The sequence below is a fragment of the Bos mutus genome, chromosome 2 (assembly GCF_027580195.1).
Source record: "Bos mutus isolate GX-2022 chromosome 2, NWIPB_WYAK_1.1, whole genome shotgun sequence".
Lineage (NCBI taxonomy): Eukaryota > Metazoa > Chordata > Mammalia > Artiodactyla > Bovidae > Bos > Bos mutus.
This window is the reverse complement of record NC_091618.1, coordinates 112,275,516-112,295,189: the sequence shown is the minus strand read 5'-3', so window position 1 is coordinate 112,295,189 and position 19,674 is coordinate 112,275,516. Positions and strand designations below refer to the sequence as shown.

Genomic DNA, 19,674 nt, shown 5'->3' with positions numbered 1-19,674 from the left:
TGAACGACAGGGAAGCCTGGTGTGCTGCAGTCAATGGGATTGCAAAGAGTCAGACACAACTGAGCAACTGAACAACAACAACAAATACAAATTTATGTGGGCTTCCCCAGTGGCTCAGTGGTAAAGAATCTGCCTGGCAATGCAGGAGACTTAAGAGACACAGGTTTGATCCCTGGGTCAGGAAGATCCCCTGGAGGAGGGCATGGCAACCCACTCCAGTATTCTTGCCTGGAGAATCCCGTGGACAGAGGAGCCTGGCGGGCCACAGTCCCTAGGATCACAAAGAGTTGGACATGACTGAAGTGACTGACTACACATAAATTTATATATAATTTATAAAATACATATAAAACTCAAATATATATACATATATAAAATTTCATTTCCCCCCCTTCTGCTCAGGCCCAATTGACAAGCTTCTAGGCTTTTAGGGAGTTTCAAAATTTCAGACAGACCAGAATTAGATTCGGGAAATGGCATCCACTCATTTCCCTTCTGCCTGAGGCTGTTTTCTGATCAACAGCTTCCAGTGGAGAGCTAGGTCTCACTTTACTCGAAAGAGGAAGTTGGGAGCCTTGTATGGCAAGAGCCTTCTTTGTCTCCTTGAAGCCTCTTTTCGTCCAGCCGGCCTCAAGCTTACAACATTCTGTTTACCTGCTCAGTCCACATCTCTTTGTCCAGTCCCTCTCCGAAGCACTTGCTCAAAGGCAGCCAGAATGTATGTTTCTGCTGGTAAGGGTCTCTACTGTATCTATTTGCTGTAGGGTAGCCTCTTGTTTTTAGACTTATAAACAAAGCAAAATCAAAACAGTAAGCTGCAGAAGCTCATGTTAGGTTTGCTGGCCCTGTCTGGAAGCCGCAACAACAGCGCCATCAAACTCTCACTGTTGTACAGCACTTACCCCCAAAAGCCGCCCAGGTCTGCACCTGTGAGGCTGGGTGGGCATTGTGAGCCACTCTGCCTGCCACCACATAAAAAGCTAATTTCGCATTCAGAATATATGTTTTTTTTCAATACCAATAGCAACAAGAGTGTGCCAAAAAATTTCCCCTGAAGCTCTATTCTGTTTTTTAAACTACAGAACATTCTTTCATAGTTTGACAGTTAAAATGCCGCAGTTAATGTAATAAACAGAGAATTTTTCTAAGTAGCCTGTCAAAACAAGTGACACTTTTTTTTTTTTTGCTAGCGAGTCTCAGATTCAGAACAATAGGAAGTACCTTTCAAAGCAACATCTTCATTATACAATCAAATTCTCAAAGTAATCTTCTCATCAAAGAATATTGTGTTATTTCTTTCCCAGTAATTACCAGAGTTCTGCAACCTCCCTGGCAGTGGTGACTATTATAAAATGCAGCTGTGCTGAGTTACAATATTGGGGGGTCCTGCCCCGGTCAATATGGAACCAATGCAGCTCATGCCTCCACATTTCCTAGTGACTTGGCAGTTTGGGCAGTCAAAAGTCAACATTTCCAGGACCAGTGAATATACCATCAAGTTCCCAGGAGCAAAGGGCTCAGCTGTTCTCTGCAAGGACAGCAGAGACACCAGTAATTCTTGATGAACTCAGCTCATTTTCTTTCCACTTAAAGTACAGTAGAAGTTTCAAAGGTTATTATCTGATAAAAAAATGGGGTGTGTGTGTGTGTAGAGTCGGAAGTCTGTCTCATAAAATTAGATTCCTTCTTTTTCACTTTTCCATCTATTAGGGACGGTCATTCACATAGAAATAAAAGCTAAGAGTACTGAGTCACAAGAAGAACTAGCAGTTTAATTTCAATGTTTGAGGTTTCATAAAGCCTGAAAAGATGGGACAATCCTAAGGGCACCCAAGATGATGTATCTTGGGATACTCATGAAACCTGTACTCTACAGCCAGAGATGGGCTGGAAAAGTCCAAACTGTGTAATGTAACTTTCTCTGAAGGATCTCTGAGTTAGTGCTGTATGGAAGGAAAAGAAATACAGGCTACTCTTTCTAAGGGAGACTCATGACATCAGCTCTCAGGCTCTTGCAAGGGTGAATCAAACAATTAGCATGAATATCCTTAGCATGCTGTCTTCCTTCCACATAGCCAACGCTCAATATGTTTGTGGCATCCAAATCTAATTTGGGAGTGCCTAATCCCCACCAACTGTATAAAAAAGATCTTCACGACCAAGATAATCACGATGGTGTGATCATCCTGACATGCCTCTTGAGAAACCTGTATGCAGGTCAGGAAGCAACAGTTAGAGCTGGACATGGAACAACAGACTGGTTTGAAATAGGAAAAGGAGTATGTCAAGGCTGTATATTGTCATCCTGTTTATTTAACTTATATGCAGAGTACATCATGAGAAACGCTGGGCTGGAAGAAGCACAAGCTGGAATCAAGACTGCCAGGAGAAATAGCAATAACCTCAGATATGCAGATGACACCACCCTTATGGCAGAAAGTGAAGAGGAACTAAAAAGCCTCTTGAAGAAAGTGAAAGAGGAGAGTGAAAAAGTTGGCTTAAAGCTCAACATTCAGAAAACGAAGATCATGGCATCTGGTCCCATCACTTCATGGGAAATAGATGGGGAAACAGTGGAAACAGTGTCAGACTTTATCTTTTTAGGCTCCAAAATCACTGCAGATGGTGACTGCAGCCATGAAATTACCCCTTGGAAGAAAAGTTATGACCAACCTAGATAGCATATTCAAAAGCAGAGACATTATTTTGCCAACAAAGGTCCGTCTAATCAAGGCTATGGTTTTTCCAGAGGTCATGTATGGATGTGACAATTGGATTGTGAAGAAAGCTGAGCGCTGAAGAATTGATGCTTTTGAACTGTGGTGTTGGAGAAGACTCTTGAGAGTCCCTTGGACTGCAAGGAGATCCAACCAGTCCATTCTGAAGGGATCAGCCCTGGGATTTCTTTGGAAGGAATGATGCTAAAGCTGAAACTCCAGTACTTTGGCCACCTCATGCGAAGAGTTGACTCATTGGAAAAGACTCTGATGCTGGGAGGGATTGGGGGCAGGAGGAGAAGGGGACGACAGAGGATGGGATGGCTGGATGGCATCACCTACTCAATGGATGTGAGTTTGAGATGGTGATGGACAGGGAGGCTTGGCGTGCTGCGATTCATGGGTTGCAGAGTCGGACATGACTGAGCGACTGAACTGAACTGAATCCCCACCAGGTGGCGCTAGTGGCAAAGACCACCCCCGCCCTGCCCCCCGACCCCGCCCCGCCCCGCCCCGTCTGCCAATACTGGAGACAGAAGAAACATGGGTTCCATCCCTAGGTCAGGAAGATCCCTTGGAGAGGTGTATGGCAACCTACTCCAGTATTCTTGTCTGGAGAATCCCATGGATAGAGGAGCCTGGGGGGCTACAGTCCATGGGGTCGCAGAATCAGACACAACTGAAGCGACTTAACATGCTGTTAGCACGCACATTCCACAGGATTACAAACTCTCCAAAGGCAGGAACTATTTCACTACTTTCAAAAAACCTCTTTGGCAGATGCTCAAAAATACATGTGAATTGAATGGCATTTCTGTCTCCCTTGAAGCAACTGAGAGCTGAGGGACATCAGAGCTGGGGCTTTATGTTCATTTGTTCATTCAATCACTCAGCAAAGGTTTGCTGATAGCTGGCTTGGCGTAAGGCACAGAGCTTGGGATATGCCCTTTTCTAACTTCCACATCAAGTTCAGTTTCCCTCTTCAGATCATGTTCTATCGATATGTACTACATTTTCCTTTGTAGCGTGCAATGCAGCTGTTATTAAATGATTATTTGCATAACTAGTTGTTAATGGTCTGGCTCCTGCCCTAGACAGAAAGCTTCAGGCTGGGGGTGTGACCCTCTAGTTTAATGCTGCAGCCTTTGCAACTAACATAGTATCTAGGACAAAATAAATGTTCAATAAATATTGGTTAAATGACTAAATGAATGAAATAAAATGAGCTATGCCTTTGCCTTTAAGAAACTCAGTTTACAATAATGTTTCTCTCTCTCTCTTTTTTTTTTTTTTTTTACAATAATGTTTCTCAACAGAGGCTTTCTGTTCAGGGCAGCTTCTTATTTTGTAGGGTTCTAGGAAGAAAGCTGAGCACTGAAGAATTGATGCGTTTGAACTGTGGTGTTGGAGAAGACTCTTGAGAGTCCCTTGGACTGCAAGGAGATCCAACCAGTCCATTATAAAGCAGATCAGTCCTGGGGGTTCTTTGGAAGGACTGATGCTAAAGCTGAAACTCCAGTACTTTGGCCACCTCATGTGAAGAGTTGACTCATTGGAAAAGACTCTGATGCTGGGAGGGATTGGGGGCAGGAGGAAAAGGGGATGACAGAGGATGAGATGGCTGGATGGCATCACTGACTTGATGGACGTGAGTCTGAGTGAACTCCGGGAGATGGTGATGGACAGGGAGGCCCGGTGTGCTGCGATTCATGGGGTCGCAAAGAGTCAGACATGACTGAGCAATTGAACTGAACTGAACTGAGGTAGTGGAGTGTGTTCAACATCCCTAGGTCCTGCCACGGCCCAGCAAATGCCAGCAGTGTGGCAACCAAAACCCACAATTTCTGATACCTGCCCCTCGGGGCTGGCCTGCAGCTGTTTCAGAACCAGTGTGATATGGGCTTGAATGAACGTGGCAGCAAGAAGGGATGGAGCCAGGACATGAAGCGGAGGTAAACAAGGGACAGTGAGACACGGGCCACAGGGAAGAGCGGAGAGAAGCAGTCTAAGGGCAAGAGCACAGTGCAGCGTGAGAGCCGTCGTCTGAGTTCCCCAAATCCAGGGGATTCTCCCGTCTGTCCACCCACCGCCCCCACTGCCCCACCTCATGGTCCTTCAGAGCTCAGAGAACATCAATTGCTGGGCAGGTTTCTTGAGTACAACTCATGATGAGATCAGTGAAGCTCTGGCTTTTCTCTTTGGTAATTTTGGACTTTCCCGCAAAATTTTTGTTTGAAGAGAGGGTTTTGAAGCTAAAGGAACTGAGAATCATGGTTGTGGAGTTAAGGATGATGATGCTGATTGGGTAGAGGGAAGGCCTCTGAAACACATGGTGTGCAATTAAGAGAAAGTTGTGACCAAAAATGAGCTATGCTGAAGAGCCTCCTTGCAGCTCAGAGTAAGGGCAAGGGAGAGGGAAGAATCCTGGGGAAAGGGGAGGAGGGTGCAGTGAGAGGCTGCTGGGAGGTGGGGCCCACACCAGGAAGCTGGTCTGAGGGACATGGAGATGTGTTAAAGGGCAGTGCTTCTGTCGAGAGCCACTGGTAAATGGAGGTTGGCCAAGCCAGTGACTCAGAGTCGACACCCACAGCTGGCTGGAACCAGTTGCTGGGTGGAGTGGGATTTCATTTCCAGCAGAAAAACATAAGCCCTGTGTGCAGTGGCTGCAGGACCGTGTGCCAAGTCAGCCTTTAGTGAGAAGGTTTCCCTGAGGCACTTGCTTCTTTGTGTGCCCCACAGGGGTCGTGGAGTGTCCTAAACAGCTGAGCCTTGAAGAGCTGACGCTTTTGAACTGCGGTGCTGGAGAAGACTCTGGAGAGTCCCTTGCCCTGCAAGGAGATCCAACCACTCCATCCTAAAGGAAATCAGTCCTGAATATTCATTAGAAGGACTGACGCTGAAGCTCCAATACTTTGGCCACCTGATACGAAGAACTGACTCATTGGAAAAGACCCTGATGCTGGGAAAGATTGAGGGCAGGAGGAGAAGCGGGTGACAGAGGATGAGATGGTTGGATGGCATCACTGACTCGATGGACCCAAGATTGAGCAAGCTCCAGGAGTTGGTGACGGACAGGGAAGCCTGGTGTGCTACAGCCCGTAGGGTCACAAACAGTCAGACATGACTGAGCAACTGACCTGACTGACTGAAACAGAGGAAGGGAGCAACAGAGTCTTTCTGCATTGATCTGATTAAACACTTGAGGGTCCTCAACTTTAGCGAGCAGGTTGCTACTGACGCTCAGGTAGGTTTCCACTGAGCTGGATGGGAGGGAGCACCTCACTGGACGAATGGAGGCCCTGAAGAGTTAACAGAGCAGTGGTGTCCTCTTGTGTCTTTAAGATGAAAGCCCTGATTCTAAAAGATACGTATACCCCTATGTGCATCACAGCACTATCTACAATAGCCAAGACATGCAGGCAACCTAAATGCCCATCAACAGATAAATGGATAGAGGTGGTACATATATATTGATACCATGGACTATTACTCAGTCATAAAAAGAATGAAATAATGCCCTTTGCAGCAACATAGATGAACCTAGAGATTTTCATACTAAGTGAAGTAAGGCAGGCAAAGACAAATGTTATATGGTGTCACTTATATGTTGAATCTAAAAAGTAATACAAATGAATCTATATATAGAACAGAAAGACTCACAGACATAGAAAGCAAATTTATGATTACCAAGGGAAAAGGGAGGGGGAGGATAAGTTAGGAGTTTGGGATTAATAGATGGAAACTGCTATACATAAAATAGATAAACAACAGATTAAATATATAGCACAGGGAACTATAGCCAGTGTCTTGCAATAACCTATAACGAAAGTAATCTGAAAAAATATATGGAACTGGATCACTTTGTTGTGTGCCAGAAACTAACACAATATTGTAAATCAACTGTACTTCAATTTTTTTAAAAAGAATGTGTCTTCAAGCTAAGGAGAGAAGGCTCTGCATGGGGCAAAAGAAGGTGCTGAATGAATGAATGTGGCATAGGAGAACAGGCATGAAGTCCACAGTCCTGACATCCTCTGTCCTGCTGCATTAGAAAGAAGGGGGCTGCCCCAGGCTGGCACAGAAGCAGAGCAGTTTCTGTTTGTCATGGACCAAAGGTTGTTTAATACGTGGACTCTGTTTTGACATCCTGAGCCGACTGCTAACAGTCTCCAGAGTTTTAACTCATGCAATAAGGGAAATGGAACTATCTGGCTCAAACATAGAAGAACATAACAGGAGGCAAACACTGCTGCATTGCCCCTTTGCAGCCTCTCCTTTGGCCCTGGGTGAAGTCAGGCCAGGACTTTTGAAGTCAGCCACGTTTCCCTCCGCGCAGGGGCAAGCCTCGCACAGGGTGGCCCCAGCGACCAGCTAAGGGCTCTCACTCACGGTTTGCGAAGGACCATCCTCATGTGGGCGTCCGGGCCCATCTGCGACAGCAGCAGCATGGTGTCCTGCAGCTCCTCATCACACTCCTTTTTTTCCTCCTCCGTAGGCAAAGGGGCATCCTCATGCTCATCATCCAGAAACCGATAAAATAAATATTTGTCTTGGAAGTGATGCTCCTGATCCACTACGGGAAACATGGGGGCAAGCGTCAGCCGTGGGCACCTCTGCCTCACAGCCCGTTTGCCAGAAACGAATGATGGTGTCGGGCAAGACAGCCAAGTGGCAGCGAGGCGGTGGGACTCCTCACCCTTTTCCCGTGGCCTCGCCCAGGGCCCTGCAGCTGGAAGACGGGACCTCCGGGTTGCAGGCATGCACCTCACAGCTCTCTCTGACCCGCCCATCTCCTGAGCTGCCCTAGGACTCTCCTATGAGAACCGGCCAACTTCCCTGAGATGAGCCCTCTGACCAGTGAAATTGCCTTGATGACATTTTCTAGTGTGTGGGTTACACATCCCAAAGAGGAAAATGACCAACTGCCAGATCATGCTCTATAGTGGTTTTGTCAAAGTACAGACTGAAAAAAACCTGACTTTATCAGCATCAGAATTGATTTTTTTTCTTTTTATATTTACTGTTTATAACCATGTCTGTCTGCACTTTAAAAATTAAAATAAAATTGTCTGAGCAAAGCTGACAAGACCAACCATCTAGGTCATATACCCCTAGTATCTAATAATAATTTCCTTCTAGTTCAAGTTTTAAAAAGTTTTTTTTTTTTTTTAATCATATTGCCTTTAAACCAGAAGATTTAGATCTCTGAAAGACAAAGTCATGAACTTGGTTTATAATCTGTCATCTATGTGTCTTAAAGTTTTAAGCTCCTTTTCAGGAGGGAGCATCAACACTGTCCAAAGATAAGGAGTGATAAATCCTTGCTGCTCAAAAATATGAATCAGCATCATCTGGGAGCTTGTTGGAAATGCAGACTCTCTGAATCAGAGTCTGCATTTTAACAGGAGTTCCAGGTGTTCTGGATACACAGTAAAGTCTGTGAAACACTGGCAAGACCATCATTACATTCCCAGGTATTAAAGGAAAGATTTTAGTAGTTTGTCTGTTTGGAAAAGTGATCCTTAAACAAATGGCATGAAGAGTTAAACCACAGTCCCACTCCTGTCCTGAATTGTTACTCTGCTTAGATATCAGGGGCTACAACCATAGAGCACGCATGATTTTACATACGGTCATTGCGTGGGTACACAAATTGGCTCTCCCAGAAAACGCAGGTTCTGAATTCATTACTCTTTCATGTCATCAGCCTGGCCACACACTTCATTGCTCTCATTTGGCCGCTGCATCAGGATTGCTGTGCGATGCTCAGAGTATAATCACGCTATCAATGAACCGTGAATGCAAACTAATAAACATAATTGGAACTGATGCACTCGGGTTGCAATTTCATTTTCCCTTCATACGTTCTCCCAAGTTAGGAAGGTACAATGGTGGAACACTGCAATCAATGGCATCCATTTGCTGCATTTGTATTGCTAAATGAAGACGCCAGCTCTGCGGGTCCCTAAAGAGATCATAATTCTTTCTGGCCCGTGTGGGAGTTCAGCCACAACCAACCCAGGGAAACACGCTTGGCATTTCTTGAGGGCTTTCCAGGGACCGCGTGTCATCTTACCATGGTTGAGAACGCTGTCTTCTACCAGGACTTGCCACATGCCCACAGCTTGCGTTCGGGAGTGAACACATGGAGTCTGCTGCAGCATCCAGTCCACCAGCTCGGTCCCCACACAGCACTGTCTGAAGAGTGGCGGGACACAAAGGAGGGGAGGTCACCCACTTGCAGATGAAGGATGGGAGACGGCTTCTGAGAGGAGCCCCTCCTGAAGGGCTTGGTGCCCGTCTACCCTTTGGCAAACAAAGCACCACACGATATGGGCACAGGTTCTCAAACTGTTGTACAAATCAACAAGACCACTCAACTCACAGGCAACCTTCTAGGCAAGGCTGGCTAAACTTCGAAAGAGCATCATAAGTTGCAGCCCCAGGGGAGACAGAAGGGTTGCTAGGCAAGAAGCATCATCTGGCAGGTGAATCCCAGGGCCAGAAATTCTAAAGCTGGTCCCAGAAAATTTCAGGGTCAAATGAAGTGTTAGTCTCTCTGTCGTGTCTAACTCTTTGACCCTATGAGCTGTACCTTGCCAGCCTCCTCTGAGGATAGAATTCCCCAGGGAAGAATACTGGAGTGGGTAGTCAGTCATTCCCTCCTTCAGGGGATAGCCCGACCCAGGGATTGAACTTGGGTCTCCTGCATTGCAGGCAGATTCTTTACCAACTGAGCTACCAGGGAAGTCAAGTGAAGGCAAAGCATAATTCTGACTTCTTTCCCCTGAGCTTTGTGAGGAATGAGTTAAGGTTTATGAGGCCCTAGGAGGTGCTCTGTGACAGGCTCTGGATAAGTGCAAAATTATATACCACTTTCTATTTTCAAGTAATACTACTGAGCTTCCTCAGAGGGGTGTTGGGAGAAACAAGCAATTAGTGATGCAAATCTCTCTGAAAAAAAAGTTCAATGTAATGAACATCAACACTTTGACAGAGCCTGTCATCTGAAGAGCTCCAAATGCTTTCTGTATAGGCACATACTCATCACTATGATGCCCCTCGGGGGTAAGATGGTCAGGATGGGCAAACTATTAATATGTACATTAGTTAGGAAGCACAGAACCACACACATACACACATGTTAGGAAAGCTTCTGTGGGGAGACAAGTGTTTGTGGCATGACCATTCAGTTGAGGAAATGGGATGATGTAGTCTAAGGGAGGAACCCTAAGGGACAGAAGGACAAGCAGAGAGTTACAAGCAGCTGGCTGCCTACAGCTGGGTCTAGGTCACTGGTGGCCTCACCTCCTGTGCTGAGGATGCCACCATCTTTGAGGCACTGAGGCTGGTTCCAGCCCAGGGAGTTCCTCTCTAGTTGAACTGGAGGGGATTCCTGGTGCTGGTCCATTCTAGGAAGAGCGTAGCCCGGGAGGAGTCATGAGCTCCAGCACCAGGTCTGCTACATATTAGCTGCATGACTCTGTCTATATCGTTTCAAATTTCTGGTTCTTAATTTTTTTTTTATCTATAAAATAAAAGAAGAGGGAAAGATAGCCTCGAAGGCCACGTCCGTTTCTAAGATTCTAGGAACTCTGAAATCTATCAGAGATCCTGGGATGTTCTAATTTGGATCTGACCCACCACACAAGGAAGATGTCCTGAGAAGACTATTAGATTTCCAGGACTGCTCTGATTACAAACTATTACACATTAGAGCCTCAATGGGCAAAGAGGTACCTAGTTACTCTTTGTCCTGAACCAAATGTATGATCTGTCGTGTTCCTCTTCTAATTTGAGAATTTATTAATGGGAAAAGTCATGTAAAAGTATAAAAAATCAATTTAATGTGGCTTTTAAGTCAATGATTGCTTTTGAAAAAAAGCACATGGAATTGAGATGATCCCAGGGCTTTGGGGCCCTGGGACAGGGAATAAGGATCTTGTATTCAGAACAAAGACACATGGTGGTGCAACTTGTAGCTGATGGAATCATGGGTTTCCTCTCGATTAATGACATTTAGTTATTTTAAGATTCACAGCTGACCTCTGGTGTGGTAATCACTGGGGATGACACTGCATCTGGGCAGACTTTGACCCCTAATGCTGCTGTCATGATAGAAGTGGGGAGAAGCATGAGTAGGGGAGGGGATGAAACGGGAACCAAGATCTGGGACCAGGCACTCAAAATGTCCTGCAGGAAAAGGAAATCATGCCTCATGGGTCATTATCAACAGATCATTAATTTGTGTCATAGGGTGTGGAATAGAGTTAACACCTATGTTTCAGGGGTTTAAAATCTTACTGCTATGGAGCAAGAAAGAGATTATGGTTTCTGACTTCTAGTTTCCAATATTTGTCACCAAAGATGACATCTTTAATGGAATTTCCCTAGTGCAAGTCAACACTTGCGAAAGCATAATCACACTTTAAATTAAGGAAAAGAAATTAAAAAGTAAAAGGTCCTTCAGCTGTATGAGACTTTGAGAGTCACTTGATTAGTTAAAGAGGTTGAGCGCTCTCCTGAGGCCACAGACAGGTGTTTGAACCTCTACTTCCCTCCAAATTATAGCAGTGTGTAGGAACTATAGACTTAAAAAAAAAGGATGAACTTCCAGAGTTGAAGGAAAGGCTTCCAAATGTAATCATCCAAAATGGTAGCTGGTAAATATCCATATTATAAGGGCAAGAGGAGCAATCTGTCCTTAGAGATGGAACATGTCCCAAGAAGAACATGCTACTGATTAAAATGTTTCTCAGATCCCACCAAATAGAATTCCAGAATTCTATCAAGAAGAGGCCATTCTAAATGTAACAAATAGGGCTTTCCATGGTGGTCCAGTGGGGAAGACTCTGTGCTTCCAATGCAGTGGATGTGGGTTCAATCCCTGGTTGGGGAACTAAGATGCTACATGCCCTGCAACGTGGCCAACAAATAAAAAAAAAAAAGTAACAAATCATTTTGGTCTTATAAACATATTCATGACAAATGCAAGCAGAAGACTGTTTGCATAGAAAGCAGAAAAAGTGATCCTAAGAGGAAGAATTTGCCATGCATTTCCAGCTTTCCTTGGGAAGAGACTGGATTTTGAGGCAATATATTCAAATATTCACTGTAGGGTGAGTCAGGAATAATTTTATAGGTTCTATCATGGTTGACAATAGCTAGAAAGATATATATCCTTTGTGATAACTTTAAAATTTGTATTCTAGCTTTCCACTGTTTTATGAATTTGGTTCATGTGAATCAAATCGGTTTTGACTCATGCTAAGTCTAATGGGTTCTGAGATCATGTCTAGGCTAAATGAGACAGAGGGCCCTACAATTGCTGAAAGAGGACTGTGAGTCTGAATCATAGGTGCCGGGAGAGAGAGTGAAGGCTTATGTGCCATAAACAGGCCATTCTAGTTCCTGAATCCTTTTTGAATTGATAAAATCAAAAGTTAAAGGTGAGACATGAATCCTTCATTGACCCACTATGGTTCAATCATCTCAGAAGGTCAGCTAAATCACATGGCCCCAGTCTTAATCATTTCTTAACTCCAGTGGCAGCCATAATGAGTCTTTATTCTGTACGATCAGAGGTGTGAAAGAGTTGAATATCTTACTATATTCATACTACAATGAAATCCTACATTAGAAAGTAAATTATGTAAAGGGTATTTTATATTTTTTTCCCTCCTGTATCCTTAGAGTTTGAAACACAATAATGCTTGATGCCCAGTAGGTACTTAACAAATGTGTAGAATGAATGAAAGAAACTTAGAAGTCAATTAACCTTGGTTTAAATCCTGGCTCTGCCACTCACTAGATTTGTGACTTGATCAAGGAAAACTATTTAATCTCTCTGAGTCTCAGATTTATCATCTGAAAAGTGGCCCTGTATCTCCCCTATAGGTTGTGATGAGGATGAAATGAGATAATGTATGGAGAGTGGTCTTTCTTGTTCAGGGCTTCAAGTATAAATGAACACTCAGTAAACGTTAGTTGAATCTCATCTAAATCTAGTAGTTTTCCTAAAATATACTGGCAAATAGAAATAAAGGTTTTCGTTTCCTTGTTCATCACACTTAAACCAGTGTCTAAGCAAATTAGTTCAGGAGTAATTCCTGGGAATATTAAGGCTAATTAGAGTTAAGTGAGGATCCAAGGCAAGCTCAGAAATTCTAGACCCTGGAGGATTATAAAACATGCTGCCTGTAGATGGAAAACAGGGAAACACAAGTTTGTTGTAATTTCACAATTTATATCACACATACCTGTATGTCTTTAGGTGGTATTTTCTATCTCTTATCATGTGAGGTGCTCGAGAGAGAATGGCGTTTCGTAAAATTTTTCCAGCCCTGAGGATCTTCTCTGAAGGAACCTGAATTTTCATCAAGTGAGAGGAGGGGGAAAATAAGGAGGAGAGATTATAGATGGAAAACAAACCAGATAAATCTTTAAATCACTTTTCAATCTGACTCTGTGCTTAAAAAATACAGTTCATTCATACATATGCATTGTTCACTTGTGTGACATGTCACTGTTTTATACTGAGAACCAAGACACACTGATATGTATTGTTTCTAGAAAGTGTATTTGCAGTTTCCTGATGTGCTGCTCTGACATATGGACCACTTCTCATAGTTACTTAAGAAACTAGCTCTGACGGCTCATCAACCCACCTACATCCCATTACCTTGGTAATGGTGTTAGCAGGACGAAGAGGAACGTGAGGTTCAATGAGAGGTGTCTGAAAAATAAAATGTTAAAGCAAAAGAAAATTAAACAAAAGTTCACTAAAGAAAATTATGGGTTGGGGATAATAAGAAACATCTATTTTTATAAAACTCAAAATAGAATTAAAAAAACAAGAGATAAAACCTGCCTAAAGAACTTGAATGCACAGGCATTCAAAGGGCAAGGTTAGACCACTCTATTTGCCAAAATTTAAATATAAATTATTAAAAATGAAAAAACCAAACAGGAATGATTAGATGTTTGTAGGCTTAATGAGAAGGGAATCAATATCTACTCAAAGCATAACAAACATCAGGGCAGAAGAAAAAGCAAAACAAGGTAAACATGAAAAGAGATTAAAATGATCTATCTCAGAGGATAGAGAGAAAGGATTGTTTAAGAATGGAAATGAGTGATTTCATCCTCTCTCATGCAGTTAAGATTCTTTTCCTGAAATCTGTATTTTTAGCAAGTTTTAATTTTTTAAATGATGCTTCTTGATGGTTTAACACACTCACATTCCCTGAACCCACTGGGGCAGCTAGGCTACCATCTCTTCCATTTACAAAGTGGTATACAAAGTTTTCAGGTTCTGTGACTGTCAGAACTGCTCTAGGATTTAGAGAAAGCGCTTATAATTATCCATTCTTCAGCTGAAGGTGCTGAATTGAAATTCCAGGGAAATGACTTGCTATACAGCTACACAGCTGAGTCCCCTAGTCCTACTTAATCTTCTTTGCTCTGTTTTTCTGAAATATCTGGTAATGGCGTTTCCAAACAGAGGAGAAAGACACATTCCATCAAAGACTGGTAGAACCATCAATACAATGCTGTTTATGCTACTTCCAAAAGGTAAGAGAAGACAGCAGATTTACATACGAGATTGTTGTGGGCAGAATAATAGCCCTCACAGATGTTCATGTCCTTATCCTCAGAACCTATGAATATATTCGATTACATGGCAAAAGGGACTCTGTGGATGTAATTAAGTTAAGGCTCAAAATAAGAAGATTATCCTGATGGTTCTAGGTAGGTTCAATGTAATTGTAAGGTCCTTAAAAGATGGACAAGGGAGGCAGAAAAGTTAGAACCAGAGAGATAACAGTGGGAGTAGACTCTGCCTGATTTTGCTGGCTCTGATGGTGGAGGTGGACATGGGCCAAGGGCCAAGGAACGAGGGCAGCCTCTGGAACATGGAAAAGGCAAAACAACAACATATAATCATGAGCTCCTCTGGAGGCTTCAGAAGGAATGGGTCTGATTTTAGCCCAGAGACTAATTTCAGACTTCTAAACTATAGCGCCATAACGTTATTCATTTCTGTTTTTTTAAGCTTGTGGCAATTTGTTACAGCAGCCACAGAAAAATAACAGATTATTATACTTTACACTAATAACCCTTACTTTTTGCAAATAGAAGCCATTACACTGAAAATAAATTAGTAGGGTTTTCTTTTGTCCCAATTAAAAAATATAATCAATGGGGAAAATAAAAATCAATATTAATTTAAAATATGTACATAAATGTATTCACGTCATGCATGTATAAACATATACCTTTTTTATCAACAGTAAATTTCAGATGAGTTGCTGCTTTTAATATTATAATAGAATTAAGAAAAAAAGGGAAAAGAATCCTATGTTTTAAGAAAACCATAGATGAGAAAGATTTGTTTAGAATGAAATTGCAGTGAATTTAAACATTTTCATCACCTTGCTGGCATCTAGTAGACATCTTTTCCCTCTTGAAATCACTAGAGCACAATTGTCAAACAATGTTATAGGATTTTAGCAGCATTCTGTTTGCAACCAGCATAGACCAAGGAATGTAAATCTGGTCCAATTCAACAGCAGTTTTGAACAGAGCCCGACTTTGTTCTGACATAGCCCACAGTCTTTTATGGAAGACCTTTCATAGGAAAGGGACCATGAGCTCTGAGTCCTGTGTTTGTACCACCTCCTCAAAAAAGACAGGAGAGAATTCTGTGATGCCAAATCACCTGGAAACATGTTCAAAAGTGGGAGACCAGCATGTATGAGGGCCCTGACAATGTGTGCAATCAAAACTCTTGATTATTTCTGAGCCTTGAGTTTCCAGTATTCATGTATCTTGTCTCTTTACATTACATAGGTTGGCTTCTGTCTAGGTTATATGTGCCTGGTTATAAACCCAAACTGTAGAAGCCTCTGGTTTTTCTTGAAAATAACAGCAGAAACCCATTTCTTCTTCCTGTCTTGAAAGAGAAGTGCAGGTACATGTGGTCTAGAGTAGACAGGAAGAGGATAAGCTTCTTTTCTATGGGGGAAAAAAATATCTATTTTTCCTTTGCAGTGGTCTTTGAGAGGCTGGCTGAGCCAGAGGTCAAGAAGATGCCCATGCTCGAGAGTTAATGATGAGTGTTTATTCTTTGGTAGGCACTATGAAACATTATTTGAAGACTGCATCTTTTTGTTTCTATAGCAATGACTACACTTAAAATGCTAGCAAGTAGTCCCTAGGTAATCTATTTGGTTGGACAGTTCCCTTTTTGCTTTCCTGGAACTCTGAAAAGAAACTACTACCAAAGCTGGGGAAACATCGGACTTCAACCAATATTGTTCCTTTGATTTGCAACTTCTAACGGGGCAAAATATACACAAGATTTCCTTTTAGCACGCTAATCTTAGTGCCAGTTCCAGGACCAAGAGGCTGTTTAATCTGTTGAAAGGCAGCATTCTCAGAGCCTTCCCTGGCTCAGAAGTTTCAGGTTTGGAGGCAACATAATGAATAGACGCTTTGAGAAGGGGAACAGTCTCTTTATTTGAATGAAGCCTCCAAGGAACAAATGCAGCATGAAAGCAGAGAAAGTTTTATTTGGGTGGTGGAGGGAGATAAAAACTCGTTTTGAAAGGGACTCTGTATTCAGTTAGCCAAGCCTCTAGGTCCTAAGAGCTGTGTTGGTGCCTAGCAGCTGTGTGCTGTGAGGTAGGGGGCATTTGTGACAGGTAGGCTGGGTCCCTGGGGCACAAAGTCATTGCCAATGCCTGTTCAGGGGCCCCTTACACAGTGACTGTGACTTTTCTGCTTTTGTATCTGCTTACTTGTTTCCTTGTTAGTTTCCCTTCACTTTCAAGTAAAGTTTTTATTTTTGAGAATTTCACTTTTGTGTTCACGCTCAGTCTCTTCAGTAGTGTCCGACTTTGTGACCCTGTGGACTGTAGCCTGCCAGGCTCCTCTGTCCGTGGGATTCTCCAGGCATGAATACTGGAGTGGGCTGCCATGCCCTCCTCCAGGGGATATTCCCAACCCAGGGATGGAACCTGGAATCTCTTACATCTACTTGAATTGGCAGGCGGGTTCTATAGCACTGGGAAGCCCTCACTTTAGCTGAGCTTTAGCAAAATGAGGACAGGAATTTCAGTTTATAAATGATGAAGAACAACAGGAGAGGGAAAGAAGCAGGAATATGGAGATTAGTGAGAATCCAAACAAGAAAAGCAGCCCCAAAAGCAAGATCAAGGATTTCCTGTGTCAGCCTTTTACACGGGTTATCTTCTTATTACACCAATGTTTTATTGACAGAACGAAGGCCAGCAACAAAATGGACCTGAGCTCAAACAGCTAACACCTGGAAGAGCTGGGAGGTGAATCCATGTCAGTTTTATCGCAGTGTCTACGCTGTAGGAACCCATGCCACCTGCTCTTTCCTCCTACAGACATCATGGCTCACACTGTGGGAGAGATAATATTCTGCTGAATTAAAGTTCACTGAGAAAAATGCTTCTACGCCCTTCTTGGTTGTCAGGAACCAGACTCAATCTTATGTATTTCCAGAAATAAGTGTTCACAATGTCCTACTGAAATGACACGTTAGCATCATGTACCGTGCTTGGTCTGAACTGACTTTTTAAAAAGCAATTTTGTGAAAATGAAACATTTGGCATCTAGGAACTGCCCTTCTAGGTCTGAGACAAATATATAAGGAACACAGGTAGCAGTCAAAGTCCAAGCAGGTAAACGGAGAGCAGTCTATTCCCGTGGAGGGAATTTAACCCTAGGAACTAGCTTCACACGTGGTGGAAGAGATGCTAGCCAAGCAGGTAGCCCTCAGGACTGGGGACAGAAGGAGGAGGAAGCATTACTAGAGCCAAAGTCAGATGTCTGGTGGGAGCTGGATCTCTGAGGGTCATCCCTTCCTAGAGGACCAGGCATACGAGCGCAAGACTGTCCCGCATTCAATCTCCCTTTAACCATAAACCAGAGAAATAAGGGAAAATTTTCATTTTATAAATGATTAAACAGAAGAGAGAAAGAAGGAGCCTGTTGAGATGATAAAAGCTAGAAAACCAACTCTAAAGGCAAAATCAAGGACCTGCGGAGTTCAGCCTCCTTGTGATGCACAATGGAGCACAGAGAGGGCAAAGTATTGCTTAGAGGACAAACAGCCCAGGACCCCCACAGAGGGTGTTTGCTGTGACCACAGAGTGGGCGTAGGGCCACCCCCTGTTCCACTCCAGCTCTCTCACCCTCTCTTCTTCCATGTCTTCCCAGCCACACTTCCTGCTGGGCTCAGGCAAGGAAGGTGGACAGTGGGTAGCACAGAGTGGACCTTCACTGATGCTTCCTGGGCTGGTTCCCAGGACTGCTCTATAGTTTGATTTAAAGCCAGAAAATGTATATCACAAATGAACCCTAGAAGAAACAGACCCCCTCTCCCATTAAATGTCATACGTTTTAATACATCAATCATGTTCTGAGGACAAAAATTCTTCCTCCCTACCTGGGTATGAAAGAATCTGAATTGGGCTGTGAAAACATGATCCTCAAAAGCTAGGCAGAGAGGACAGATAAAGGCAGGGGTATTCAGCTTTCTCTCTGCTTTTCTTGGCTTTCTCCCCTGAAGACTTCCCTTAGGAGTGACCGTAATTGGTTTTTGTTTGTTTCTGGAGAGGAGATGCATTCTAGTGCTTTTTATTATGTTTATATTACTACTGAAAAGGAGAGGCAGTAAGGGAAAATATTCCTTTTGGCACCAGAGCCAATTCAGAAATACTAATCAGGTGATGAAAATACGAATTTAGCCTCTATTACAAGATGCACAATAACTCCCCAGTAGATCATAATGAGGTATAAGGCACTGTAATAGGCCTCATGAAAAACCATATTCAGGCCCTTTTCAAAGGGTGTAATTCTTTTTACTCCAGTATTTGCTCATAGAAGCCTTTTGCAAGGCACAGCATTTTAAGCCAAGAGATAAGAATAACAAGGTAGATTGGGACACAAAGCTCATGGCAGAACTCTGGCAACCCAGCGTAATAAAAAGTCATATAAGCCCACATCCAATTCACGTATTTAATGAAGGCATATTGTGTGCAGAGCAATGTGCTCGGCTAAAGGACAGACTCTGATAAAGTACCTGGTCTAAATGTGCCCTAGATCTTTGGGGGAAAGTAGAACTTTTTATGAGTTAAACAATTATCGAGAATCTGAGTCAATGAATAAATGGATTTTAAATTCATCTTTTCTCAGTTCAGGTGAGAAAATCTTTAGGAAGTAAGAAGAAACATATTTAATTTTTTTTAGTGAAAATGATATGCTTTTTAAGAGTTACAGTCCTTTATTTTGGCATTGTGGAAAAATACAGCTGAAGTCTTAGAAATTTGTGTCTCTAAATCGCAGCAAGATACTCTATGATCCACCTCCTAGATTAATGGAAGTAAAAACAAAAATAAACAAGTGGGACCTAATAAAACTTAAAAGTTTTTCCACAGCAAAGGAAATTATAAACAAGATGAAAAGACAGCCCTCAGAATGGGAGAAAATAATTGCAAATGAAGCAACTGACAAAGGGTTAATCTCAAAAATATATAAGAAGCTCATATCAGAAAAACAATCTAATCAAAAAATAGGCAGAAGACCTAAACAGACTTTTCTTCAAAGAAAACATACAGATGGCCAATAAACATATGAAAAGATGCTCAACACATTCACTATTAGAGAAATGGAAATCAAAACTACAATGAGGTGTCACCTCACACCAATCAGAACGACCATCATCAAAAAATCTACACACAATAATAAAAGCTGGAGGGGACATAGAGAAAAAGAAACCCTCCTGCTCTGTTGGTGGGAATGTAAATGGTAATAGCCATTATGGAAAACAGTATGGAGATTCCTTACAAACCTAGGAATAAATATATCACATGAGCCAGCAATCCCATTACTGGGCATATACCCTGAGAAAATCACAACTCTA

General features: G+C 42.8%; 1 protein-coding gene across 5 annotated transcripts in view; it reads right to left on the bottom strand.

Annotated features, from left to right (window-relative positions):
* Positions 1-19,674, bottom strand: part of RAPGEF4 (Rap guanine nucleotide exchange factor 4) — a 334,333-nt gene that overhangs the window by 84,844 nt on the left and 229,815 nt on the right. For all 5 annotated transcript variants that reach the window (XM_070358480.1, XM_070358487.1, XM_005887564.3 and 2 more), the window contains 4 exons: positions 13,399-13,452; positions 12,977-13,083; positions 8,794-8,915; positions 7,107-7,290 (listed from right to left, as the gene is read on the bottom strand). In XM_070358480.1, the coding sequence (XP_070214581.1) occupies positions 7,107-7,290; positions 8,794-8,915; positions 12,977-13,083; positions 13,399-13,452 (467 nt within the window). The remainder of the gene's footprint in view (positions 1-7,106; positions 7,291-8,793; positions 8,916-12,976; positions 13,084-13,398; positions 13,453-19,674) is intronic.